Here is a 27,723-nt window from a genome sequence, read left to right as displayed (position 1 = left end):
AATGAGACGAGCCAACAGATAGCAGAGTGAACGCTCACTCTTGACTGACTGCAGAGCTGTATACAAGCTACAGAACAAGCATGGCGAACAAATCAATCTATGATTTCTCTGCTGAGACCCTGGATGGACAGCCGGTTCCGCTCAGTAACTTCAGGGGTAAAGTGCTTCTCATTGTTAACGTTGCCACCTTCTGAGGGTCAACAATAGAGGAGGTAATAATTTACAAGAGGATTGATTGATTACAGACAGGCCACCGTGTCTCATAACTCATAACCTGTTCAAGTGTTTTATTGACTGTATTTGATTTTTGTCCTGCTCTCTCAGTACCACCGACTGAATGCACTGATGGAAATGTTTGGTGACCTCAACTTCACTGTCTTAGGATTCGCTTGTAACCAGTTTGGTCTTCAGTCACCTGGTAGGCACCTCAACACCCTGTAGTGCATTTACTAAAGTATTGTTGTACAGTAATTGTTTTATACTCTATATTCCTATTGTACATTTATATATCTTGTCTAGTTTTATAAGATTAAACATGTTCATGGAATGTGGAATATTAAACCTCATATGTCAACAGTTTTTTCACATTAAGCTCCAAACCTGATTCTGCTTATTCTAAATCTAGTTAAGGGGCCCTTCATTTCACACAAAGCAAATGTTTAGGGGACAATGCCAATGTCTTTATATTCTGTTGCTTACAATACACCATTCATTTTCAAATCCAGATGAATTATGTGAACCTCTGCCATCAAATAAAATGCAGCTTATGTCACTGTTAAAACTAGCTTTGGTCCTACCATCATCAATGTATGTATTAAAAATAGATTATATAAATCAGTCAGATGGAATATTTTTCTACAGAATAATCACATTTAGTTTCCTTATTTTACTGTTTGAATTTTTTTTTATTTATCATGCTAATTATTTTATTTTATTTTGCAATTTAGTTAAGATATTTGTACATTGTTTGATTTTGTTTTTACTTTTGGTTAGTTATTTTAAAGGTAAATCCTTTCATGTGCACATTTTACTGACATACATTGAAATAACTTTATCTTTTGTAGAGGTGAATCATGAAACCCTCAATATTCTGAAGCATGTGAGACCTGGTGGGGGTTTTGTGCCAAAGTTTCCTGTCTTTGCCAAGGTGGAAGTGAATGGATTGAATGAAGATCCACTTTTCACCTTTTTGAAGGTAACATGTTTATAAATGACATTATGACATTATAAGATTAATAGGGAATAGAATACAATTGTGACCTATGGATTATATTTGTCCGTGAACACTGCAACCCTCAAAAACTCAGACACCGTGTCATTTCTTGTTCGTCGCAGGAATCTTTGTCATTTGTGAACCCTGTAATAGGAGACATAAAGAAATTCTACTGGTCCCCAATCAAAGTCAATGACATTCGCTGGAATTTCGAGAAATTTCTCATTACTGCAGATGGGTTGCCCTTCAAAAGGTAGATTCATAAGCCTTGTGCGCAGCCTCATGTCATTTAAACGGTTTATCTTTTTTTCCATCTAAAGCTTTCCTTTTGTTGCAGATATGAACTTCACTGCCCCATTGAGAAAGTGGAGAAGGACATAGCACAACTTCTCTAAAGTTTCTTCAATTTTTCATCGGTGGCAGAGTGACGATCCCCCAGTAAAAGCACGTGTGCAGCTGGGCTGGGTCCGATGAGAAGAGGAACAGGCCTCAGAGCTTCAGTGCATTCACTCTGAGAACAGGTTCCCTTCAGCCACTCGAGGAGTCTTCATGTCACTCTCATGTTTCTCTGTAATGTGAAGCTGTCAGGAATGAATAAAACATTGTTGATCACTATTCAAGTACTTATGGTACTAATGTTGTCACTGATTTTATTGTTAAGCTGATAAGTTTACTTGGCAGCAAATGTCCAGCTAAGCAACAATCGTTTACTGTATTAAATAAAAATGTAATGTCACACTGATGTTGCTCACTCCTGCAATCATCTCTTCTGTGCTGTGGTCTGAAAAATGCTACAGAGCCTCAAAACCCATTCATTTGTTAACTGTCTAACTAAATAACATTTAGTGAATTGAATTGAATTGAATTGAATTGAATTGAATTGAATTGAATTGAATTGAACATTCTAATTATATTTGAAACATTTGTAGTGACACTTTTGGAAACAATTTTCAATATTTTATAGCGACATGGGAAACAGTATTTGTCTCAAAGGTTCAGAGATGCCACTCACCTTTTTTGCTTGTTTATTATGCAGCAGTGGTGCAAGACCCCTGTCCAAAGTAATCCCAACCTCTTCATCACTTCATCCAAAATACTGACTCAGATTAAACATTTCTGACTTGAAGAATTTCCCTTTGGGAATAATAAAGTATTCTATTCTATTCTATTCTATTCTATTCTATTCTATTCTATTCTATTCTATTCTAATCTATTGCATATACACCTTGGTGTTAACCAAATGGCAAGAAATGTTATCTTTCGATGGGATATTAAATGTGTTGGGTTAAGGGTAGTAAAGTGACTAATATAATCTTTACAAATTCAGAGAGTAATACCAATATTTTCAAATCAAATCTAAACTGCGGTTAAATAAATGTTTGCGTTTTCTGCCATTATTGAATTGGGCTTTGTAGGGGCCCGTACCTCGACGATAGCGCATGCGCACTGTCACTGTGCGTCGGGAAACATGGCGGGTGTCGGGTTCCGACGTTTGGCCCTGGCTCTCTCCACTGGAAGAGGGACGGGTATTTCAGCTCTCCTCACGAGCTCCAGAGCAGGTGGGTTGTGTTTTTGCTGTAGTTTGAGCTTTGTGATAAAATCGTTCTGAAGAAAAAGCCAGAAATTAAGGTTATAATCTTCTGCTGAGTGTAACCTTGACATGCTAACGTTAGCTCTGGCTAACATCGACCACCGCTGACATGAATGTAAATAAAGATAGAGAGAATAGCAGTGTTGTTATTGAGCATAAGAGTCCCGATGAAAAATGTTACACCACGACTTAGTGAACTAACACTTGTTCTGGTGTCTCTTTCAGCCTCTGGTGCATCCAAGGATGGTCTCCCTGGTCCTTACCCGAAAACTCCCGAAGAGAGAGCTGCCGCCGCTAAGAAGTACAACATGAGGGTGGAGGACTATCAACCATATCCAGACAACGGCGAGGGGTGAGTGTGATATGGAATAAGTCCTTCCCTAATTGCTCCCAGAACTTTCGTGAAAAGGACAAATGTAGATTCTGTCGAAGTGTGTGTAACTCATATCAGTGTCCTTGATAAAGAAAAACTGAGCACTCTTTAGAGATCCCATGTAACTTGTTCTGACCTCTCACTAAGTTCATCATATGATGGACAGTTTGTTCCATTTTGTCACATTGCCAAAAACTGCAATCTGGAGGATGTTAACCCTGTCCCTAAAAACATGTCTTCATGTTCTGAGACAAAACATCCAGACACACTCAATACACAGCCTTATCTGAATTCATACACTTTGGATCTTCTTTTCTATAAATTCTCCAAAGGTTGGCTCCACAGAATAGGAATGGCAAGTCCTATGTGTAGTACTATATAGACTTCATCTGAGATAAACTCTCTGCATCATCAATTAGTCCAGTGAATTCCTTCCAGCTCCTCTCCAGAATGTATTCAATAATTGTAATGTAAAGCTTTACTTTTAGATACGCATCACTTCACAGGTATTCATGTGTTTTCACTCTGCTTTTACAGCTATGGTGACTATCCAAAGTTACCTGAGAGATCTCAGCATGAGAGAGACCCCTGGTACAAATGGGACCACCCTGACCTGAGGAGGAACTGGGGAGAGCCGGTAAAATGCTGATCTGTTCATTTTCTTTCTTTTGTTTTCCTTTTCTATAATGTTTGTAGTTATTGGATACACGTCCCTGGTGTAGAATTATATCATAGGTGCAAACATTTCCATGTGTAGTAATACAAATGTTCATACAGTTTCATTTATTTGATAAATATGTTTAAAAAGAAGTGTACAGGTTGTGAAAGGTCCATAAACTAAATAAGTCCTCACAGTTTGTTTTTTTTAAATGAACGGTTTGATGACATTTTTTCCCTTAAATGAGAGTTTATTTTGCTGTGTTTTCTTTATTGTATTAAGTCGTTATTCATAATTGTTTCATAGTTGCTGTTTCAGTATTTTTTATTTCATAAAAATGAATGTTTAAAGATTGATTGATTGACTTTTCAGTGTTTCAAAAGTTCACACTCATTAAATTAAAAAAAAAAAAAACCTCAGCATCCAAACAAAATATGACGATTACAACAAATCACTATTTCCAAACAGGAATTGTGAAAAATTGTGGCAAAAATAGCCTGTTAATTTAACTAATAAGAGAGATTAATGGCTCATTTCATAGACTTACAGATCACCCAGACTCAGGACCAAATGTTTTTATCTATTCATTGCTCAATATTTGCCTTTTGTTTAGTGTTTTTCCAGTTTCTGCACTGAGATGTTAAAAATAGTGATTTCATATATGAGAACGCATTGATGACAAATATCGATATTGCTTGTGAAATACCAAAAAAATAATTGAATCAAGTTAACTAAAGTAATTATCCGCTCAAGTATATCAACTAAATAACCCCTGTACTTATATTGCCCATTATTTGAAAGATTCTCTTTCAAAAACAGTTTTATCTCATTTGCATTAGCACAAGAAGCACTGCACTTTATATTTAACATTAATGTATAGATCAATACATCCAAAGTCTTGTCTTTAGGCCAATCATAGCCTATGGTTTGGCTTGTGCCATCACACATGTCATGTTTTTGGGGGGGAAAATGTTTGCCTCACAAGGACAGCATGATTTTGTAGTAATACATACAAGCATTGTGATTTGTGGACGAATCACAGTATCACATTCACCTTTGTGTCCTACCTCTGCAGCAAGCTTGTTAGATTTTTATATGAAACACTGAAGAACAGTCAATAAGAGCTGAAGGGTCTATTTTTTTTTCTTCATCTGCTATACCAGACCTCAGTAATGTTGAATGTTGTTTTTGATTGGTCTGTGTGCTTACTCTGTGGCACCATTGTCCTATCTGTCACCTGGCACCTGTCAGTAGTCTCTTATATTGTCCTTACATTAAAGTCCAGGCAGTTTCATGATGCCCCTAACAATTACTTGGTGTTTATTCTGTCTGCTTTCAGATTCATTGGAATTTTGACATGTACATCAGGAACCGTGTGGACACATCTCCCAGCCCTGTGTCTTGGTCCACCATGTCCAAACACCTGTTGGGATTCTTAGGATTCATGTTGTTTATGTTCTACATTGGGGAGTTGATGCCGTGTTACCAGCCTGTTGTGAGTGTACTCAACTTCAAACATGAGCTGATGCTTTTTGTTTTGTGAGCTGTGGTGTCAGAATTGAAGAAAGAATGTTTTACTTTATTGAAACACTCATCATTTGCTGGAATTTTAACTGATTTTCATGCAGTTTACTTTGGAACATACAGCAGGCATATAGAACATGCTGTGAATACAGTGAGTTATTTCGCTGGTTGATTTGCTCATAAACTGTTCTTTAATTCTGAAAAGAAGAGAGATTAGGCCATGTCCAGTCTGATTGACCATGCAGAGCAGGTTCCATCTAAGATTTTTAGATGTTTTAGCAATATGCACATATGTGCAGCTTTTGTTAATTACCATACAGGTAGAAATAGACATGAAGTGTTTTCATTTGAGTGTGAACATTTTCTGAAAGTGTTTCTCTGTTTCAGGGACCGAAGCAATACCCTTACAATAACCTGTACTTGGAGAAGGGCGGAGACCCCGAGAAGCAACCGGAGGAAGTCAAAAATTATGAAATCTAACTACTAAAATACAACTGTACCTGTGTATATATTTCTGTTAAGAATAAAAACCTACCAAACCTTTAAAAATATATGGATCTTGTGTTTATCTGTAATGGAAATAAAGTATTATTAAAAAAAATAAATTACACCACACCCTAAGTGGTTGGATTGTTATGATCTTTAATTACCTGCAGAGTGTGATCACATCGTTGTGGGGTTCATTTTCGGTGACCCCGTTATATTGAGAAACCGAGGTTACTTCAGGTCATCAAAAATGAGAAATGTCCATCCGGGCCTCCGTAGCGTAGTGACAACACGGCAGAGCTCTTTGCTCGGATCTGCCTGAGCTGCTAGCTTAGCCCCGAACTATCTCCAGTCTGCTGTAGATGCCGACACTCAAGTTGTGATAAAGACCTTTAACGTGAGTTTCCACCCGCCCACTCTTGCCTGTTGTAGTAAAGTTTAAAGAGGTCTTAATGCGGATTATCTTTTTTCCTGCTGAATGTGCTCAACAGGGGTGGTGGCTGCGGCTATTAGCTTATTAGCATCAACATCGAGTTAAACGGCCTGGCGGTGACCGGCACTTTCATCTGCTCGTTTAAAATCGTGTAATTCTGTGCGTTGGTAGGCGATTTGTCAGTAGAGAGAGAAGTTTGAGTTATTCAGCGACAACAGTAAATTGGATTTCTCGAAACGAGGGAATGTTAGGGACGAGCGATAACGTTGAAAATGCTAACATGAGCTAACTACTTATTAGGTTCATGCCTAACGAGCTCGGTTGGTTGTAAGCGGATAAAACGGCGTCTCCACGGTGGTCATTTTTAGTATTCACCTACATTTTTCAGTGCTCTCATTTGAAATACTGTTTATGTGAAATAGTGTAGCTGTGGTTCACAGTGGAAGACAGTCTGCCGGTGAGGGTGACTCCCTGTTAGAAGTGAGTAGACGTGTTAATAGTGCCAACAATCACCTTCAGCAGCAGAACTGTCTTATCGATGGGACCGCTCGACATAAAGTTGCTATATTCGCTGTGTGGACTGATTATAACTACTACATACTCTGTCCAATGTAAATACACATTATCAAAGTATTTAAGGAATACTCGGATACAGCGACTGTACCTACATTATGTATGAAACAAGCAAAACCAAAGAAGCAAACTCTGGTCGTCTATTACCTTAGCCACGTGGAAGAAAGGCTCAAATGAGATTATTCTTAAATTTTTTTTATTGTCATGAATGAATAATGTGGCATTGAGAATGTGTGATGGTATTTTAGTGGCCTCTTGTAGTTAAGAAAACAAACAAAAATCATGCATTCATACTCTGACAAGTTGTAGCAGCAAGTGTCAGCTCTAAAACTTATGAAAGTGTAATTGGAAAAAATTAATAATGCGGTAGAATGTATGGGAAACAAACAAAACCAAACCAAACCAAAATGACTGTATCTTCAGAAACATGGCCATGATGGTGCACAGTGTGGTTTAGTGATAAACCAGGTAATGGAGGCCGCAGCTCTGAGATAAGAGTTGTTTCTCCTTCTGGTTGATTATTCTGACCTCTCCTCATATATCACCACCTTTTGTTCATTTCTTTAAATAACACATATTATAATAATAATACTAAAGAGGCCTATTGAATCTGCTAGTAAATGTGTTGTCACTGAGTTGGATCATTTTAACTGTCCAGGATTTGAACTTGAGCACCTGTAGAGGAAGATGAGGCTGAAGGAGATTCAGAGGACGGCCCACCAGGCGTGGAGTCCGGCGGGACACCATCCCATCTGCCTGGCTTTGGGCACATCAGCGCAGCAGCTCGATGCTTCTTTCAACACCACCGCTGCCATCGAGATATTTGAGATGGATTTCTCGGACCCCTCTCTGGACATGCACCTCAGAGGGTCTTTACCCACTACAAACAGGTACTTTGTGCATGTTGTTTACTGCCGTTCACGTCAGTGGCATGGCGTTTCAGTGGTTTGGTGTGATTCTTTGCTGTTTGATTTGTTTATTCCACTTTATGTTATCATTCGTCACAGACGCTTTCCTACTTGAGTGGTAGCCAGCCTAAACTGCTTATCAGGGCCTTACAAGGTTTTTTTCAGAGCAGTTGCATCAGCCAGAAAATGAAGCTCTGGCTTGTAACAGAAAGTTTGAAGCTTTACTTACAGTGACCTATTTTTTGTTCACTCATGCATTCTAAAAATAACAACAGTGGAACGCACCTATCCAGCTTTCATGTTTTTAAGCTTTGTTTGTAGCAGCTTTGAGTGCAGCTGTTGAATAGTACTGTACATCACAGATGGAGGCTTTGTATAATTACTCTGCATTGATACTTTGGTCATAGAAATATATATCTCAGTCCTTGTTGAACGTGCTTTGTTTTTGCCTCAGCTACTTGTGAAGTGTTTTTTTCCCTCTCCTTTTACAGTCAAATTGGGAGCAAACATTTCTCTCTTTCTTCTGTATCTCACAGGTTACACAGCATTGTATGGGTCAACTTCGGAATGGGAGCAGATGGTACTGGAGGAAGACTGGTTGCTGGCAGTGAAAACGGTGCGCTGACTGTCTATAACCCAGAGGCCATAATGAACTCTGCTGCAGACACTGTAGTGGGACAGTCTGATAAACATACGGGGCCGGTCCGAGCACTCGATTTCAACCCATTTCAGGTAAAGCTAGACAGAGAGTTGAGTTTCTCCGGCAGTTCATCATAGTCACACGTCTTGGTGACCATTAATAATTGATTCTCTTCTCAGAGTAATCTCCTGGCATCCGGAGCAAATGATTCAGAGATCTATATCTGGGATCTGAACAACTTCAGCAGTCCGATGACCCCAGGAGCAAAAACACAGGTGAGCATGTGGCTGCTGATCACAGAGGGGTGATTGAGCTCACAGATGGGTGATGATGCGTGGATTGGATATTTTGATGTGGATCACAAGCACAGTAAATGCTTTTGTCTTGTTTTTCAGCCTGCCGAGGACATCAGTGTCGTGTCCTGGAACAGACAGGTTCAGCACATCCTGGCCTCTGCCAACCCCAGCGGCAAAGCAGTCGTGTGGGACCTGAGAAAAAACGAGCCCATCATAAAGATCAGTGACCACAGCAACAGGGTTGGTGGCTTTAATACAAAATAAAGAATACATGAAGTTATTTTCTGAAAAGTCAATCAATTTTCAATACTGCAGAAATTTGGTATTGATTACAGATTACAAATGAAGAGTTGGAAAGTAGAGCTTGTACTAAATGTTGGCCTCAGTTATTGTGGATCTAATCTCAGATGTGATATTTTCAGATGCACTGTTCAGGAATGCTCTGGCACCCGGATGTGGCCACTCAGCTGGTGCTGGCTTCTGAAGATGACCGACTGCCAGTCATCCAAATGTGGGACCTGCGTTTCGCCACATCACCTCTTAAAGTCCTTGAAAACCACACAAGGTGAAGCTGCTAGAAACGTGCCGTCTTGCTCATTTACTTGTTTTCGTCTTGTATGATTTGCCACGTGATAATCCTGGTGGTGTTTTGTTTTAATGTAGGGGTATTCTGTCCATTTCCTGGAGCCAGGCAGACTCTGAGCTCCTGCTGAGTAGTGCTAAAGACAACAGAATCCTCTGCTGGAATCCAAACACCGGAGAAGTGAGCGACATTAACTATCCATGAATCTCTTACTGCTATTCACAATACCTGTGGCTGATGTCTTGTCTGCATTTTAGGTAATATACGAGCTTCCGACAACGAACCAGTGGTGCTTTGACGTCCAGTGGTGCCCCAGGAATCCTGCGCTGCTTTCAGCCGCATCATTTGATGGGAGAATTACTGTTTACTCGGTGATGGGAGGGAGCTTGAAGGCTCAGCAACAAAGCACAGCTGATAAGGTAAGTCTGTGAGATCCATTCAGCTATGAAATACGTGTAACTTACCTGATTTCTCCACAAGATGGTGCTGATGTGAAGAAAATGACCTAAAGTACCTTTTTTAACATGTACACAAAATTCATGTATATCCATTCAAATATCTAAAATATTAAATCTGAACCTCCTCATCTGCATTTTCACACGTTGTTTCTCTTCAATAGATCTCCTCCTCATTTGATACCATGGACCCGTTTGGTACTGGGCAGGTGTTGCCTCCTTTACAAGTTCCTCAGCCTAAAGCTCAGGACACCATAATTCCCCCTTTGAAAAAGCCTCCTAAGTGGATCCGCAGGCCCGTAGGAGCTTCCTTTGCTGTAAGTACAACACTGAAGCATAGTGTCTGTGAATTTTGGACTTTTTTTTTCATGATTTCTCTTGCTGTTTTGTTTCTCAGTTTGGTGGAAAGCTGATAACCTTTGAGAATCCCAAGCTGCCTCCGGTGCAGAGCCCCCAGCCCGTCCCCAGACAAGTGGTTGTGAGCCAGGTTACCACGGAGACGGAGTTCCTCCAGCGCTCTCGGGAGCTGCAGGCGGCGCTACAGTCGGGCTCCTTCAACAACTACTGCCAGGCGAAGATTCAGGGCGCCAAGTCGGACGCTGAGCAGGACATATGGAAGTTCCTCCTGGTGGGTCTTCTCATATTGACATATCAAAAAGACTGTCAATTCACATTATTGTATTTACAGATTTGAGTTAAGTAATTTCTCTGGGTTTTAGGTTAATTTTGAGGATGAAGCCCGTGTCAAATTCCTCAGACTTTTGGGTTTCAGCAAAGATGAACTGGAAAGAAAGGTATTTAAAGTTTGATTCAATTCTGTAACTCAGCACCGATCAATTGAAACGGTCTTAATGCTTCCAGAGACGTTTTATGTGCCGTAACTGAAACAATGTTCCACTGATTCAGATTTCAAAATGCCTGGGGAAGAGTTTTCAGCCTAATGGACACGGAGTCGACGCCAAAGATCTGGCAGAGAAGATGCAGCGGCTCACCACCGAGGTCAGCAAGTCGACACAAACACAAACACCCTCCCCGATCATTCTCCGCAGCTCCTGCTCACTGTACAACGATCTCTGTTCCGCTCAGAGGTGTGACGACGCCGCTGCTGCAGGCGACGCCAGAACCTCAGGTTCTGTGTCCCCCGCTGACTTCTTCAGTCAAACCCCGAAGGATAACTCCAACTTCCAGATCCCCGTATCTTGTGGTAAACATCCCTCCCTTCCACTAATTCAGCGTTTTACCTCAGTGTGTTGACTGACTGCCACTTCCCCGTGCAGACACCGATGGATTGATAAGCCAGGCGCTCCTGGTTGGTAACTTCGAGGGAGCCGTGGATCTGTGTCTTAACGACGGGCGCTACGCTGAAGCCATCCTGCTGTCGATCAGCGGAGGAGAGGAGCTGCTCAAGAAGACGCAGCAAAAATACCTGAGCAAGCAAAAAAACAGCATTTCAATGGTTAGAGGAGTGTTCATTACTTTTCAGATTATACAGACATAAAAGGTTTTTTTTTTTTAAATAATACAGTCATATATTTATTTCCAACAACAGCTCATATCATCAGTGGTCACTCAGAACTGGAGGGACATCGTCCAGAGCTGTGAGTTGGACAACTGGAAGGAGGCCCTGGCTGCTCTGCTGACCTACGCTCACCCCGAGGAGTTTGCTCATCTGTGTGGTGAGTTGCTCTCGACCACAAGGCCAGAAATCTAATGTGTCATCTGAAGGGAGATGCTTCAGCCGCTCTTCACAGATCTCCTGCTGAAGCAGTTCTTTTTCATCCTCTCAGCTCCAGTTTCAGCCTCCTCCCTGTCTTTAATGTTTTTTCTCCTGTTGGTTTGTAGATACCCTGGGAAGCCGGTTGGAGTGCGAGGGGACAGAAAAGCGGTGCCTGCAAGCATGTCTCTGTTACATCTGCTCGGGAAACATTGAGAAGCTGGTGGAGTGCTGGGCCCTGCACAGAGACTGCAACTCCCCTCTCGGTCTGGAGGTATTCACTCTACCACCTGCTGGATTTGTTTTCTATTTATAGCTTTAGAAAGTACAATAAGTGAGAGTTTCTGTCAGTTTTTTGAGGTAACTTCAGCTTTTGATATCTGAAAGGAGACATTGTGGAAGTCAAGTTTCATTCATCTCTTTGTCTTTTAAAGGATCTAGTTGAAAAAGTGATGATGCTGCGAAAGTCAATCGAACGGCTGCGTAACAGCGAAGTGGCAGTGCAGAGCCCCATCCTGGCTGAGAAGCTAACCTGCTACGCCGGGATACTGGCTGCAGAAGGCAGCTTAACCACCGCCATGACCTACCTGCCTGAGAACTCAGACCAGGTAGAAAAAACAAAACATGATTTCATTACCCAAAGTCTTATGTTTGCTTTGAAACAAGCGCACTCAGCAGGTCTTGAATTCTGTTCTGTTCTTCAGCCTGGGATCATGATGCTGCGAGACAGGCTGTTTCACGCTCAGGGAGAGGCTGCGATCGGGCAGCATCCTGCAAACTCTTTCAACAGCGGCGCCGGGTCCGCTGCAAAGCCTGCTGCTGCTGCTGCTGCTGCTCAGATCCCTGCTCCAAAAGCACAAATGATGGTAGAGATTCATCACTGCAACGCCACGTTACCAATGCATTCAGCAAAAGGAATATACACTTAAAATTGCTCTTTTTCTTTCTTGTTGTTAGAATCAGTACCAGCCTCCCGCTCCTTCCCAGATGGCTCCACAACAGCAGCCTCCCATGCCATCGATCTTCACCCCTCAGACTCCCCCAGCTGCCCCCGGGCCCGGTCTGCCACCACCTTCTCACGCGCTGCCGCCCAGTGCGACCCGTCCAGCCCTGAGGCCTTCTTACCCACAACACCCGGCCCCGGCTCCAGGTGCGCCAGCTGGCACCGTGTCCGTCGAATTTGCCGCGAAGCTGTCGAGCCGTATTACAGCTGTTTGTGTCCTTCCCCCCAGGCTTCCTTCCTCACCAGCCATTCCAGCCTCAGCCCATGTCCGCCGGCGGACCCTTAGCCTATTCTCCACCGGGTCCCTCGATGCCAGCTGCCAATCTGTCGGGACCTCAGCCGCCGCCGCCGCCGTCGTCCTCCACGCCCGGAGGCGTCCCCCCCATGCCCAGCCCCGGGCTGCCGCCAACGGGCCTAATGCCGTCTACCTCTGTGCCCTCCGGCCTCATGCCGCCTAGTTCTCAACCCGGCGCTCCGGTTCCCATGTACCCCGGGGCCCTCCACGGCCAGGGGCCCGCACCGCTGATGGCGGCTGGTTCCTTTGCTCCTCTAGGAGCCGGTTATCCACAAGGAGGCCCCGGAGCTCCGGCCGCGAAGCCCTTCTCCGCCCCCGTTGGTCCTCCTCCTACAGGTACACAGAGATACATTCAGCTCCATTCTGTTTGATTTTACACCGAAACATCAGACAGATTACGTTCTGCAAATATTCCATGTGTTTTTGTTTTTTCTTTAACTCCTACTCAGCTGTCGCTCCCTTCTTGACTTGCAGGATACTTTCCCTGGCTGAATTCCCAGTGTGACCATCAAGGTGACAGGGTTAGGGCTGAATTTGGAATTGGTGTGTGACAAAAAAAAAAACTATACGCAGAATGAGCAAAAACCAAAAACATACCACAATAACGCCATATCCCTAAACGGATGTGTTGGTGGTATCTCTGTGGTTGCTTGTGCAGTTCAATGCTTCAGGGAAATGTAGAGCCTTCAGAGGTGATGTTTTTCTACGTGTGAGCAGAAACCCGGCGAGACCTGAAGCAACCCGTGCGCAATTCTCTTTGCTGGAGACGAACGCAGCTTCAGTGGATTTATGTCACGATCTGAAAGAGCGGCGACTCATAAAATGCATCATTATCTGCACGAACTCTCGTGGGAAAAACTGACACCACGTCACGTTTAGCTCTCCAGTGGCAAGAAACCCTGAAGGAATACTCACAAACGCTGCCTCCGGTCTTAATGGGCTTAAGCTACAATAAACAAAACCAATGTTTCCCGTCTCAGATATACCAAGTGTTGGTTTTGTTTTGTGCAGTTCTTTTACGAACGCAGTGACAGCCTCACAGACAGGAGCTCAAATGGTACAGATGAGTTCCTTTCAGCTTGTTTCACTGGTCGAAGCTTTCCTGGCGCGATCACGGTGACACGGCGATTCTGCATAAACTGCTCAGACACGTTTGGCTTAGCTTGTTTTCACTTAACGGTTTTGTATTGAAAACTAACTTTGGTGCAAAGATCAATTTGTCTTTTTAATAAGAGGAAAATGCAGCCAGTGTGTCTAACTGATCGCTCCTCTTTTCGCCGCAGGGCCTCAGGAGGGCTGGAACGACCCACCAGCTGTACGAGGCGTACCCAGGAAGAAGAAGGTACCGTCGTAGTTCTATCCTGTGAAAGAGAAAAAAAACAATCAAATACATTAATGTGACGACTATTAAAGAGCTAATGTTTGTGTTGTTTGGCAGGTCCCTGATAACTACACTCCTCCAGCTCCCATCACAGCCCCGGTGATGGGATTCCCAGTGGAGGCCCCCCAGCCCCACGGCCACGCCCAGGTCCCTCCGGGAGCCCCCCAGGAGCCGACCGTGCAGGTGGGTCCCCAACCAGGGGCTGTTTGCCGTGATCCTCACCGCCAGCGGCAAACGTGTGACGACGGTTTTGCTCCTCAGCTCCTCCAGCAGCTGCCGGCGGAGCGGGTGGAGCAGAAAGAAATCCCCGCCGAGCACATGGTGCTGAAATCCACCTTCGACAGCCTGGTGCAGCGCTGCCAGCTCGCCGCGGGAGACCCGGTAAGGACGGCCCGCAGTCAGGCCAAACGCTCACATTTTGGTGGTGGTGGTGTTGTGGAAAAAAATAAAATAAAATTGACCAAAAATCTTTTACTTTTTCAGCAAACAAAGAGGAAACTGGACGACGCGGCCAAACGTTTGGGACACCTGTATGATAAACTGAGAGAACAATCGGTAAGGATGTTTTTGCCCAAGTCACAGAGTTTAAACTGTGGACAGAATCACTGCCGGTCCTCAAGAGGGCGACGTAAACTAGCTAAATCTTGACTGTTCCTGTGTGAAGAGTTGCGGCTCAGCTAAAGTGCCTGTAAATACTCCTCAACTGGAAATGAGCCTGAAGGAAAAGTTCAATGTTCTCTACTCCCTGACGGTTTCCTCTTCCGCCTCGCAGCTCTCCCACAATATTCTGAACGGGCTCCACGAGATCAGCCGCTGCGTGGCGAGCCAGAACTACCAGCGGGGCCTGGAGGTCCACACTCAGGTGGTCAGCAGCAGCAACTTCAGCGAGATCTCCGCCTTCATGCCCATCCTCAAAGTGGTCATGACCATCGCCAACAAGCTGGGCGTCTAACCGGCCGAGACACCACCCACTCAGAATTCAGTGTTATCATATTGTTATATATGTATTTATTATTATTATTTTTGACCCAGTGACGTGCGTCAAACATGGGAATAATCGACCGATAGAATTCCGCGTCCTTTCGAAAGAGAGCTGGGCTGATCTGGGTGGTGAGGTGGGGTTTCGTAGAGACACGTCAATGTATGTTGCTGTGGTAATTTTACAAGGAAAAAAAAAAGATGAATGTATTCTGAAAGTTGTGAGTCTGTAAAATTCAACTGTCGATGTAGTTCGTGAAGCAGCTGCTGCTGTTCGAGTCGATGCATTTTCACTCTCCATGAAAGAACGCACAGGGACACCTTCAGTACTCCACTGTGGGGAAAAACAGAGACGAGCGGCTCCCGCCTCCAGCCGCCCCCAGGGCGAAAATCATGGGGATTAAAACTTGGGTTAGCACTTCCCGACCGCCCTGCTGGTGTGCTTTTTAGCGGGAGAAACGCGTCGCCCCTCTGCGAATGATTTCACAACAAGCAGCATTTCTACAACACTGTAACAGATTTCCGATTGTTCTCGTCACCTGCTGTAACAGACTGTGTCCAGTCCAATTGTGCCATGAGGGTTTTTTTTTTTTTTTTCTTTTTAATGATTATTTTGGGCCAAAGCACTGCAGAAAAAAGTCAGTGATTGTCCAGTTGCTCTGTTTTTTTTTTCTTTGCCCCTCATTTTGTCTTAACCCTGTTAACTCCTGGTACAATATCTCCTGGCGGCTTGTGTGAATGACTTGAGTATTTTTTTGTTTTTTTTCTTCTTTCTCAGATTTCAAATCAGTTTGCATGTTCCCCAAGTGAGTTCTTTCACCTGGCAGCTTGTACGACAACCTACAGAATGAATTAACATCCTCGCCTCCTCATTATGGGCCCTTCCATCTCTGTTAAATATACTCACTCCTCTTACCCAGGCAGGTTTTCAGATTTTTTTTTTTTGTTTTTTATGTTCTTTTCATACTTAGTTTTAGATTCCAACAAATAAAACACTTTAATTGAACTGACAAATTACAGCTGTAGAGAAAGACTTCCTGAGGTTTGTAGCTGGACATGAAGCTGGATTGTTTGGTGTGTCGTGGCAGCAGAAGGCAGTGAAGTGCCTCCGTGTGCCCATTTCGGTTGCACAGATATTTATACAATCCATGTTGCTTACTTTGCTCATTTCTGTATCTTTTTCCAATAAAATCTCACTTTAAAGCTTTCAGGGCTTTTGACATGTTGAATGACTCCCGATCTGATTTCATCACTTTACTTAATGCAGACATTGCCAAAGCTTTTACTCACATTATCTTTATTAGGTATATTTTGAGCAGAATTTTGAGGGAAATAATTTAATCAATTTTGGAATAAGGCTATAACAAAGCAAAATGTGGAAATTGAGAAACAATGCTTTCTAGATGCACTGTACTCTTATTATAATGCATCAGTTGCGTGTAAGATACTCGATTATGTGACATTTGCTGTGAAACAATAACGTGTCCCAACCTGCCTCCCAACCGGCTTATCCACTGTGCAATGCAAATAGCAATTAATAGAGACAAACAGATCTGATATTGTACGATAAATAGCAGGGCATGCAGCATGGGTGTCAAACATAAGGTCTGTGGGCCGAGAAGCTCCAATTCGGCCCATCAAACCACCAAGCAAATGGAAAAAAATAATCCAAAAAAAAAAGCCATTATTTTCTTTTTTAAACAAATTTCCTAATAGTAATGGACACAATACAACACTGAGACACTGAGATCACTGCAAGCATTGTCCTCAAAGCCAAGCTGTAAGGATGAGCTTTTAAAAACATGCAAGAGAAGTAGATTTATTTTTTGCCAAAAAAAAAAAAAAAAAAAAAAAAAACTTTCACTGTATTTTGCACCAGATGGTATCATGAAAATTGACTTTAGGTTGAGGTTGTAGTCACTTTTAGTCATAATTGTTTAGTTTCTTGAAGATATAGACATTTTCATCATGTATAGTCTGAACCGTAACAAAAGTTTGAATCTTAAGGTTCTTACTGCACTATTTTACTGGGACACTCAAGATGGAATTGGGCTGTTTGAGTGTATATAGTCCTACTATAATTAAAAAAAAAACAAAACATTAAACAGTCTCCACAGTTAAAGTCAGTTTACCTACAACCCTATTCTCCTATTTTCGAAATAAGCACGCGAATGCACCACAGTCTAATCATGTTGGAGTTTTTTTTTTTTTTTTTTTTCCAATCAGAGTTTCATAACTGATGTTTTAATGAAAGCCTGCAGGCAGCGTGTAGTCAGACAGAGCCTTCCGGCTCAGGTGGCTCCTCAGCGGCTCGTCCATTGGCCCCGCAGGATCACAAGTCAGCACCTCGCCGCTGATTGGCCGCGCGCGGTCAGACTGGGAGCGCGTGGCCCGGACGGTTTTTTTTTTTTTTTTTTAGGTGGGGTGGGAGTCTGCCCCGCAGTAACCTCGAGCATGTCGCGAGTGTGGGGTGATGATGGGAATGTAATGCAACTTCACCACCCGTCGCACTGACTCACGCTGTGGCGTCCGTCCACGAGCTGACTCAGCTGCCACGCGCTGGATGGAGATCCCGGATATCGCAGCTTCACAGAGACATGCGGGATGAATAAAGCACGGCTCACCTAATGGGTTCAAATGCAGATGTGCCCTGCAGATATTTTAAAATCTTTATAGGCTACTATATCATCAAATACTAAATTATTTAGTTCAGTGTTTGAATCCCTGTAACAGTTTTTGTCATTTCTTTTGATTAAAGTTTGAATGATGTTCAGAGAGGCTGAAGTGTCACATATAAAAAGTCCATGTTTGGAACTGAAGAATCAAAAACCCTCCACTCCTTCCTCAAATTTAACTCATGAGGTGGTTTATAACCTCCTCTCAAACTCAATCAGCGGGATCTAAAATAAAGCAGACTGTGGTCAGCAGGCTGGTCAGACATTCCTCTCTCCCCTGTGTAAACGCCGCAGGAGCTAATAACAGCTGTATTAAACAGAGGAGATATATTTGACTTGCACACTCATTACAGCAGGCCACCACATGAGCCCTTTACCACTTAAGGCAAGAACCGGCCGGGGAACAGAAAATCCCACAAGTCCAGCTCCAGAAATCTGCAGATTATAGTCACATCAGCATGGCAGGGAAGTTCAGATCAGAAACTTCTTTCCATCATTTAGCAGTCCAGCAAAGGAAAGATATAACGTTATTGTGTTAAAAGTGTGATTTGTCAACTCTGTAGTAAATAATTAAACCTGCACATACTTTACTTTTCTGAGTTTCTGTCTTCATCTGTGGCATGTCTGTAACACAAACAGGTTGAGGAATTGACGCCACACAGCGCCTGGTGTTCGGTCACTCATTTGCTTACTATTCTAATTGTGGTTGAAACTTGTATATGTAGCAAAGGTTCTCCTGTTTATTTGAAGTGTACTGTCATGATGTGTTTGCATGATTACTTCGTTGTTTCATGCTATTTGCATCAGGGCGTCCCCGCCCGGTTTAAAAGGGCTTAGATGAATAAACAAACTGATGTGCTGCATTTACAAACACTTCTAATTCAGTTTCATCTGAATATTGTCGCAGAAAGAGTTTGTATTTTAGTGTAGTCTTTATCCCAACAGCGGCTGAAGGCAGGTTCCACTCAGGACAGCGTCTAAATGAAAGTATCCCTTTCATATATATTTTTTTTATAATCCAATAAAGCGGAATGCACTGGATGCTTGTCTGGTTGATCAGTGACTGAACTGGAATCAGGTGTGTCTCTCTCTGCTTTATGAAGCAGGCATTGAAGACGGATTGATCAGCTGTGTGACAGTGAGCAGGGTGCATGCAATGTTTTATTATCACACAAAAACTCTTCATTTGGAATATATTTATAGATAGTTCAATATACAAAATCAATTCATGGAAATTCGTTTTTTCGGGTGATAATTAAAAATCAGGAGCCCCCTAATTCAGAACACAATGCTGTTTAATATAATAATAGTTTAATAGAATCACTTCTGTAGCAGCTTTTAAAAGCAAACTCAAAATATTTCACATTAAAAGCCAGGCCCAGATGTTATAGCGGTGCTCTTAAAATCAACAATTGAAATCACTCTTCAGGCGAGGCTGCGTGTAAAAAATAAAATAAAATAAACAGACAAAACATGAGCAGAATGCAGTAAAAATGAAAAGACAGCTCGCTCTTCAGCCTGCTTGAAAAGGAACACGACACAGAAAAGGACACCAGAACAAAAGAAGGTCAACAACGGTTCATGGAAGTACGAGTGTATTGAAAATATTGTGAATTTTTATTTCAGAATAGAGTACACTTGAAGATCTGACATGTTCAGAGGGAAAACCTTTAGATGCTCCTCGGTCATAAGGAAATGCTGATTTTTGGCGCTGTGGACAGCAGGAGTCGCCGTTGCCATGGCTTGTTTGTGATAATTTGGGGTTCGGCAGGCGCTCGGATGACGCTCTAACGTTCCTTCAACGGCATCTTTTTGGTGGGAAGTTAAAAAATCTCACGGCTGAACATTTGCACCAGCTGCTAGGTTTGTATTCTGTCCTCTATTTACATTTACAGTACCTTGTTGTTGTCATGCTACCATTCGCCTAAATTAAAGGTGTGGTTTCAGAGTAATAATTAAAAAAAAAAAAAAAAAAAAGACGACGGTCCACCTGGTGCTTCAGCCTGTAAACATGAAAACTTACATGTCAGATTTGTTTTGTGATATTTAAACCGATTTTTTTTGTCTTAACTGACAGGATGTGAAGGTATGGATGCAAGTCATAAGGCATTAGGTTGAATCCTGACTCTTGGGAAGAAATAAAGAGGTCCTCCAATTTGGCGATATTTCACTCAGAGTTGTAGGAGATCTGGGAAAACGGTGAAATATCTGATATCTTGGTTCGAGTCGGGGTTTTCAAAGTGTGGGAGGATGAACCTCAGCACACACGTAGTATGGACCAAAATACAATAGGGCACATTTCTTATCATGCTAGTTAGATTTTTCTTTTTTTTTTTTTAATTTTAGATGGTACATCTTTATATATATAGTCTGCAAAAAGTCATACCTGTTACATTTAAGTTTTTGCACAAAAGCTTGTTTTAAGATTTGTATTCATCACCATTACATTTACAAGGGTTTAGTTCAAAAAAAAAAAAAAAAAAAAAAAAGAAAGTGTTTTGGAAATGATGTTGAGACAAGACGCCCCCCCTGACCCCATCCCCCGCCGCTGTGGCCCTCCAGGAAGGACCCACCCCACACTTTGAAAACCACTGGGTTAGAGCAGTTTTTTTTGTTTGTTTGTTTTTTTTTGTCTTTAGTCAATGAGGATTTAAAATAAATAAATACATAAATTATATAAGCATTCCACACACCAGAACTGAAAATAAGCATGAACATTGATGCACCTAATTTTTTTATTTTTTTTTTTTTCTAATGACAATCAGCTTTTTAGGACACCAAAAGGGAAACCAGACCCGTTTCCGAGGCTGGCAACACCTCTGACGATCCTAAAGCGACGCGGCTCCACGGCACGAAACAAAACATAGACAGCAGTTCTGCCATGACAGTCACCGACGCAACACCTCACCACGACACCTACCACGGTATTATCGCCATGCACGGGGCGGCGCGTTGATTTTCGCAACGCCAGAACTGTCGCATGACGCGCCGCTACGCCGAAATCTGTGAGATCTCTCGCTGCAGATGCTTCGGCGGGGGGGGGGAAGGGGGGCGCGGTGGGGAGTCTGAATCCAGAGAGCAAAGAAGCCACTGATGCCACAATGTTAAAAAACGTCCACAATCATGAAATGTAAAGAAGCGATATATCGACTCAGTGTGCTCTAGTGGACCATTGAGATGGCTGTAAATATGTCGACGACTGGCACATTTTTGGCACTATGATATATTTATAAAAACACAACAACTCAATAAAATGTTGCATTTGTTTTCTGTAAAACGGCATTGAACATTTACTGTTAACATCAAACGGCAGTTTTAGTCTAATATTAGAAATGTGTAACGTGTGTTGCCATGAGAGAATTCCATTCGGTTATTGAGCAGGCCTAAATAAAGCACGGTGCTTCGCCTTTCTGTGATATTTGGTGTTGTTTTAAAACAATCTGCTTGTCACACACTGAAACACACTGTGCGACTCAGCAGTTTGATTTTGTTTTTGGTGTACTGGTTGTCAGTACATTACGGTCAGGTTAAAAGAAGGTCTGGGTTCCCTCACTCTCCCCCTATGTGCTATATTTCATTAAAGCCAGCAAGCTTTTTTCTTTTTTTTTTTTTTTTACAAAAAGCAAAAGCAACCTAAAAACAATAGTCAAAATCACCCATCGTTTTCCTTTCAAATCCCAATCGCTCAGTTAATTATGGATGAAACTGCTAAAAACTCGCCGTGAACTGTAAAGGCAACAGTCTCCGATCGGCATTGTACCTTTCCATCGTCACTCTGTAGTTCAGTGCTTGGCTTCTCGTCGTTTCTGATTAATAATAGAGATACACTTACATAAAAAATGATCGGCTACATGGTTTATCTTGCATGAAGAATGCGCACAAAAGTGGCAAAAAACAGCAGAGAATGAAGTTGACTTTTAAAATGTATCTACTTCAAATCTGAAACATGTGCTCTGCGAGCTCTCGGCCTGACTCGACAACACTAATCAAGGCAAAGAGCTGAGCAAATAACATGTATGTGATTTTTTTGTTTTGTTTTGTTTTGTTTTTTTCCATCTTAAATAATTTGTATAGTTACAGCTACAAAAACCACAAAAACAAGCAAAATGTGGTCAAGGCCCTCATGAAGCTGACTTTGTCCTCAGAGGATGAGAAATGTATAGCTGTCAAAGGACTGAAGCTTCTTCTGTACCGGTGGTTTCGCCTGGAAGCCGAACGCGGCGGGGCCGTCTTAGCCACTGCGGTGGCTCCCGTCGCCGGTGCGCTGTATCCGGGCCAGGACCAGCTCGCGGGACACTCTCTTGCGGTCCTTGGCCAGGCCCAGGAAGCACATGAGGTCGATGAAACACGTGGTAATGTTCAACTTGCAGCCAAACTCGCTGGTTGCATAGTCATAGGGAAACGTGTGGTGATAGTTGTGAAATCCTTCACCTGTAACAGACAGGAAATAAAGGAAATTTCATTTTGGTTTGTCATTCATGTCTAATGACTGTTTTTTTGTGTGTGTGTGCGTACATGTTGTGAATGATGAGTGTGTTGATGCCCCGGAGGATGCAGAAGCTCCGCCCTCCCTGTGTCTCTCTCGGATTACCCTGGAGTGTTATCAGATATGCCTTGCTGCTCCTCACTTCCTGTGCTTGTTCCATCCTGACTCCTGTCAGTTGCACATCACCTGGGATTCTTCCTGCCTGTGATCCTGGTTGCGTCCCCAGATGTTTCTAATTATTCCGTCTCTTCATCCTTGCATGCTCTGCCTGCCTCACTTGTCTTGGTTGCTCGTTTGTAAACGTTTGGATTTAGATTTCAGTTTTGCTCTTTTTTCTGAAGTCCCTTTTATATGAAACTGCAGAAGATGATCTTTATTGGGTCTGCATCAGAGAAGGACTCTCCTGGTCGCGGAGGGACGGTCCAGAGCACCTGAATCTGATTGTGAGTCTCTAATTACAATCAGGTACGATGAGGCAGAGACACATCACAGGACCAGGAGGGCCACTTCTCGCTCTACATGATGAATTTATTGTCATCAAGCAAAACTTGCAGAAAGAAAATTTCCGCATTGTAAATAGCAATTTATATTTGTCTGTAAAATGTCAATATATCTACCAAAATCATGACTCTAAGAGCCTGACATGACACCCCAACCTCATCAATAATATATGAATGACTGATGTTACTGACATTTCATTGTTTTAGTTTTAACCATTGTAATCAATGAAACCTAAAACACTTTGCTCTGTTGTCTTACATTTGGGCTCACAGCACATTACTGAGCAACATGGCTGAGCAGAAACAAACAGAATCAATACATATAAAACGAATTGATTCTTTCAGTCATAGTAATTCATATTTTGACCACAGTAATTTGTCTTTTTTAGCCGAAAAACAGAAGAAAGCTTTAAGAATCCAGCCTGGATCTCAAACAGGAATGTCTTTCAGTGTGAATGTCTGGAGCTTTTTGTATATTAATTTATAAACAATCACCAGGTGCTGCCTTACTCTGATTCCTCCTGACTGGCTGAGGCACAAGCATGGATATTGCTAATTTCATTATTTCTCTTTAGACCATTTAAAGACTTTCCATGCATGCCTACTACTGGAAATACTCAGAAAAGCCTCAACAAGCAGAACCTTTTTTCCTTACTTCTCTCCTTACCCAGTTTATTATCATTACATTTTTACCTTGCACTCTCGGGGAAAAGTTCACAATACTTTAATAGGTAGTTGGAAATGCTAAAACTTTATGTCAAACGCCATGTTCAAATCTTTTTAACAAGATCCAACCCTATAAAACATTCACTCTTTATGATTTTATGATGCTGAACTATACATGGCTTCAAGTCACGGTTTCAGTTCTGTCTGTATCTTTTTGTGTTACGAGAGTTTTCCATACCTATGGCGCTGAAGGTGACAAATCTGTTCTCCCTGGGGTTGATGTTTTTATCGTACGGCCTGTTTCCCCACATGTGAGCGGCGCTGTTAACCAGCCAGGTGGCGTTCAGCACCAGGGTGTATCTCAGCAGAGCCGGGAGGAAGTACGCCACCCACAGAGACTCCCCCCACAGGTACCAAGGCACGAACATCGGGATGAAGAAGCACATGAGAAGCACAGACAGCTTGTAATACCTGTTGAACACAGAGAGTGGGTGGGAAGCGGCAAGAACCAAGTCGTAAACATTACATACAAATGCTCAGCTTGACAGATGGGAACTTGTGCTCTCCTCCTGCTTCATTCACACCGCATATTTTTCATTTAGGCCTTTCTTGAGTTGATCTAAACATTCATAGATGACATGCGAGTACCTTGTTAAACCAGAATGACTAATGCAACCTGAACTGAAGACACAGTTTTACAGGCACAGTGGATTACTTGGGTTATTTCTGTTTACACAAAATAAAATATTGCACTCCTACTTTGTTTACAATCCCAACTACGTCTTGTTGCACCTTTTCTTAGACGGAATGTATCCAGGGTAATATCTAGCTTATGTAAAGTATAAAATAAATGATTGACTAAAGCTACTTACTTCCTCTGAAACATTACAACTTTGTCAGACAGAAGGTCGGAGAGCTCCAGCTTGCGTCCTTTCTCAATGACATCGGGGTGTTTGCGCACCAGCAGCCAGCCAATGTGAGCGAAGAAGAAGCCCCGGACGGCGTTGTGAGGGTCAGCGTCTGTCTCTGAATATTTGTGGTGAACCCTGTGGTCTCGAGCCCACTCGAAGATATCATTCTGTGGTTTGAAGGCAAGACAGAGATTCAGTGTGCTGCTGAGTCAACACAGTCCTCCTTGAATAATGACAGCTGCTGTTCAGGTGTGTGCCTGTGTGACAGCAGATCTGTGTGACTGGTTACGTTTCAGTACCTGGAACGCCATGGAGTTCGCAACACCAAGAAAGATCCTCAGTGGTAGCGTGGCCTTGTAGGATCTATGACTCCACAGGCGATGAGCTCCTGCAGTGATTCCTAAAGCACTTATCAAAAAACAAATGGCAGCTGTGGAGAGAAATACATTAACAAATTAGTCTGACTAGGTCCTTCTTATTTGTAAATGTTATGATCGCCTTTTATCATTAATGCTACACATTGCAATGTGAATGCATCACACCAGTGCTCCCACAGTTAGAGCTGGAAATGAGTTACAGCAACAAGTGATTAATTGCAAGACTGAGATCTGCTATCCATCATGATGTGCGTGCAACTGCGGGGAGATCATTACTCTAAAATGGTAATAGAAAGGTTTTCTATGATCATAAAATATGAATGCACAAAGCCATTTGTTTCCCACACTGTGGCTATATCATATTGGTTTTTTTTTTCCAGCGATGGAAAGCTATTTACTCATTTGCTTTAAAACACTCTTCACTGCTCAGATATATAGAGCACATGTCCATTATTTTATTTAAAGCTCAAAACAATCAGAATTCACCTGCTGCTACTTGTGTCACGAAGAGTGAAGCATTCATGAACACAGCAAAGCATGTTACAGGGCGCCGTGGCATTCCTGTGTGAAGTAATCTTAATATCCAATAATGACTGCATGGATGAAACCATTTGATGATTGCATTTATGAAAACAAGGGAGACTTTCAGTCTATTCAGCACTGCAGTCGCTGTGGCTGTAAGTCATGAAAATCACAATTTTAACCTTAAGTACCTTTACTTCTACAACCCTTTGATATTGACCCTTTAACTAAATAAATGCACTAGTTGTGAAGTCATGTTGAGCAGCACAATCTGTGTCCCTGGTATGCTCAAAACACACCGTGTTCACGTTTAAGATGCATGCTGTGAAATTAAATCTCTGGTGATGAATGTCTGATCTATAATCCCCTGCATATGCAGGAGACTGGGAGCATCATGCACAGATCCATGCAGCCCCCCTCTTTTGTGGTGAGAAAGTGGGCCGGCTGCTGACATAACAGCTGGCAATTTCGAAACAAAAATGATCCCCACAAAAGGACAATGGCACAATCAACACCTAGTGCACAAATGCTGTAACAGGTTGATTTAGTTTTTTTTTTTTTTTTTTTTAATCTTCTACTTACACCAAACCAAGGTCAGAGGAGCGGCTGATGGGATGAGGAAAATGCCGTACACAGCTCCTATATGCAACAGAGTCATCAATATGACATTTTTCCACACGATGATCCGCTGGGGCTTGGGGCCCTCCTTCTCTTTGTATGTGTTATCAAACACGTCTTCCCTGCCGGCCTCTGGACGAACATCCCCGTTGCTGCTGGACGACTTGTGCTGCTTCTTCTCCAACGCCTCCGCCTCCGTCATCGTGGTGGTGTCGGTTTTTGTTGTTTTTGTTTTTACGGGTGATGCTCCGAGCTGGAAAAGATGCAGGAAATCGGTCACCTCTGTGTTTTCTGTGATGAGCTGGCGTCACGCAGGCTGAAAAAGCTCTGAATATGTTAATTATTTTGGGGGGGAGCTAGCTGTAGCCCGGAAAGCTAGCCGCCGCCGCTGGTAATGTAACGATGATGCTGCTGACTTATAGCTGGCGTACGACAGGAACCGCGTTGCGTAACACCGAGAATACACCTGTAGGAAAAATGAGCGGTGAATGAGCGGACTCACCGAAGACGAGCGGAGATAAGATTTTGGGTGCTACAAACTAAGACGGAGTTGTACCGCTTCACCCCCAGAAAAAAAAAAAAAAAAAAAAAAAAACTACAGTAGCCCAAACAGAGGGGGACAGTCGGCTCTGCAGCGGACGCATCAATGGGAGCTGGAGCTCGAGGTGCGATTGACCAATCAGCGCTCAGAATCCGCCTCAAACTCGGCTTCTGATTGGCTGTCTGTTTATCTGCTGTTCACCTTTTATTCATTCTCCTGGCATCCAGATGTATATTTGCCTCCCCCGGAGAGCAGCCGTCGCTGTCTAGACTTGTATTGAATTAACTGCACTCATATTTCCATATTTCCGCGCATTAGAATTAATCTCGAATCTCGAGCGGAGTAGAAGGAAGGGGGCGTTCACGAAGAAACTGGAACACAACAAATTGGCCAGTGTACGGTGCACCGAGCCCAGCGGCGGAGGACCCCGCCCCCTCCTCCACACCGAGGCAAAGGATGCCTGCTCTGTCACGTAATCCTCGCCATCCCCGAAGAAAACCCCCCGATTGCTTTATATAAGAAGCAACATACATAATCAAGTCATGCTACAGTCATAATAATTATTTTTCTTCTATAGCTGAATGGAATATTTGATTGCCAGAAGTGTAGCACATGGTCTCCTCACTGACGCGGCTGATGTAACATGAGGTGAAAGGGATGGTATCTCAACTTCTGGCATCCAATTCGAAACCAACATTTACTTTCAACATATGTGATTCTGCATCTTGAGCCTTCATAGCATCTATGTGATGTTATGGATTTCATGTTAATAAATAATGATTGCTTCAAGGATTCCACAAAACCATCAGCTATACAATGGATTGCTGTATGTTTTGCTTATAATTCTGATTTTTTGTTTGTTTGTTTGTTTTGTTGAATTTTAGCCAAGGTACCAGGATCGATAATTACAGTAATACTAAACTCAGTGAGAAGTACCATATATTGCGCTTTACGTCTAACAATGCAACAAATTTCCGAAATAGACCACAAGTCAAAACCCATATAAAACTATCCCAAGAAGCTTTCTTGAATATGAATAGCAATGGTTTCCACATTAATTATCAATTTAATTGATTACCTACATTAGACATACATACAGTGTTCAGTCCAGGCAAAACACCCTGAAAGGTCTGTACTGTAAGCTTGTTTCTCTGAGTTTTCTTAAATCCTATGCGATATAACAAATTTTGTGCTTGACTTTGGCAAATTATCTGATTTATTACATCATATTTACCACAGTTTTTATTCTCAGGCTAATGCCTGCTTGTCACTACACATGATTTATGCATTTATCAGTTCATCCTCACATCTGCACACCAGTAT

The 27,723-nt window shown here is 42.5% G+C and overlaps 4 protein-coding genes across 7 annotated transcripts; 3 read left to right on the top strand and 1 right to left on the bottom strand.

Moving 5' to 3' along the window:
• On the top strand, window positions 1–1,693 carry LOC115393245 (glutathione peroxidase 1). The gene is made up of 5 exons (XM_075410428.1): window positions 1–212; window positions 325–418; window positions 1,065–1,195; window positions 1,336–1,466; window positions 1,551–1,693. The coding sequence occupies exons 1-5, from the start codon at window positions 81–83 to the stop codon at window positions 1,606–1,608; spliced, it is 546 nt and encodes a 181-aa protein (XP_075266543.1). The 5' UTR covers window positions 1–80; the 3' UTR covers window positions 1,609–1,693.
• Window positions 1,694–2,654: 961 nt separating this feature from the next.
• Window positions 2,655–5,908, top strand: ndufb8 (NADH:ubiquinone oxidoreductase subunit B8). The gene is made up of 5 exons (XM_030097386.1): window positions 2,655–2,772; window positions 3,030–3,156; window positions 3,715–3,814; window positions 5,175–5,330; window positions 5,747–5,908. Exons 1-5 carry the CDS (start codon window positions 2,682–2,684, stop codon window positions 5,837–5,839), a joined length of 567 nt encoding a protein of 188 aa, XP_029953246.1. The 5' UTR covers window positions 2,655–2,681; the 3' UTR covers window positions 5,840–5,908.
• A 1,607-nt stretch (window positions 5,909–7,515) lies between these two features.
• sec31b (SEC31 homolog B, COPII coat complex component) lies at window positions 7,516–16,312 on the top strand. Of its 4 annotated transcripts, XM_030097381.1 has the most exons (25): window positions 7,516–7,741; window positions 8,296–8,491; window positions 8,579–8,674; window positions 8,795–8,935; window positions 9,118–9,260; window positions 9,359–9,458; window positions 9,536–9,697; window positions 9,898–10,050; window positions 10,131–10,361; window positions 10,453–10,527; window positions 10,640–10,732; window positions 10,820–10,937; window positions 11,011–11,189; window positions 11,283–11,409; window positions 11,576–11,721; window positions 11,882–12,055; window positions 12,152–12,313; window positions 12,405–12,597; window positions 12,680–13,081; window positions 13,220–13,258; window positions 14,029–14,087; window positions 14,184–14,309; window positions 14,388–14,507; window positions 14,610–14,681; window positions 14,899–16,312. In XM_030097381.1, the coding sequence occupies exons 1-25, from the start codon at window positions 7,539–7,541 to the stop codon at window positions 15,076–15,078; spliced, it is 3,690 nt and encodes a 1,229-aa protein (XP_029953241.1). In that variant the 5' UTR covers window positions 7,516–7,538; the 3' UTR covers window positions 15,079–16,312. The 4 variants fall into 4 exon arrangements, with proteins under 4 accessions (XP_029953241.1, XP_029953242.1, XP_029953239.1 ...); XM_030097382.1 differs by lacking the exon at window positions 13,220–13,258; XM_030097379.1 differs by having other exon boundaries at window positions 14,184–14,507.
• Window positions 16,313–21,269: 4,957 nt separating this feature from the next.
• Window positions 21,270–26,200, bottom strand: scd (stearoyl-CoA desaturase (delta-9-desaturase)). The gene is made up of 5 exons (XM_030097384.1): window positions 25,824–26,200; window positions 24,642–24,772; window positions 24,304–24,509; window positions 23,670–23,902; window positions 21,270–22,210 (listed from the first exon to the last, which is right to left on the bottom strand). The coding sequence occupies exons 1-5, from the start codon at window positions 26,059–26,061 to the stop codon at window positions 22,011–22,013; spliced, it is 1,008 nt and encodes a 335-aa protein (XP_029953244.1). The 5' UTR covers window positions 26,062–26,200; the 3' UTR covers window positions 21,270–22,010.
• Between the last annotated feature and the right edge of the window lie 1,523 nt (window positions 26,201–27,723).

This window comes from Salarias fasciatus, chromosome 8 (genome assembly GCF_902148845.1).
Source record: "Salarias fasciatus chromosome 8, fSalaFa1.1, whole genome shotgun sequence".
Classification (NCBI taxonomy): domain Eukaryota; kingdom Metazoa; phylum Chordata; class Actinopteri; order Blenniiformes; family Blenniidae; genus Salarias; species Salarias fasciatus.
The sequence above is the reverse complement of the archived record's forward strand: the minus strand, read 5'-3'. Positions and strand labels throughout refer to the sequence as shown.

Excerpts from the sequence above, each read along its gene's own strand:
- ndufb8 (XM_030097386.1), top strand. The coding sequence starts at position 2,682 with ATGGCGGGTGTCGGGTTCCGACGTTTGGCCCTGGCTCTCTCCACTGGA. Across the intron at positions 2,773-3,029 it reads CCTCACGAGCTCCAGAGCAG|CCTCTGGTGCATCCAAGGAT; the intron begins GTGGGTTGTGTT and ends TGTCTCTTTCAG. Across the intron at positions 5,331-5,746 it reads TGCCGTGTTACCAGCCTGTT|GGACCGAAGCAATACCCTTA; the intron begins GTGAGTGTACTC and ends TCTCTGTTTCAG.
- sec31b (XM_030097379.1), top strand. The coding sequence starts at position 7,539 with ATGAGGCTGAAGGAGATTCAGAGGACGGCCCACCAGGCGTGGAGTCCG. Across the intron at positions 8,675-8,794 it reads CCCCAGGAGCAAAAACACAG|CCTGCCGAGGACATCAGTGT; the intron begins GTGAGCATGTGG and ends CTTGTTTTTCAG. Across the intron at positions 11,190-11,282 it reads AAAAAAACAGCATTTCAATG|CTCATATCATCAGTGGTCAC; the intron begins GTTAGAGGAGTG and ends TTCCAACAACAG.
- scd (XM_030097384.1), bottom strand. The coding sequence starts at position 26,061 with ATGACGGAGGCGGAGGCGTTGGAGAAGAAGCAGCACAAGTCGTCCAGC. Across the intron at positions 24,773-25,823 it reads TCCTCTGACCTTGGTTTGGT|CTGCCATTTGTTTTTTGATA; the intron begins GTAAGTAGAAGA and ends TTCTCTCCACAG. Across the intron at positions 23,903-24,303 it reads GTTGTAATGTTTCAGAGGAA|GTATTACAAGCTGTCTGTGC; the intron begins GTAAGTAGCTTT and ends TGTGTTCAACAG.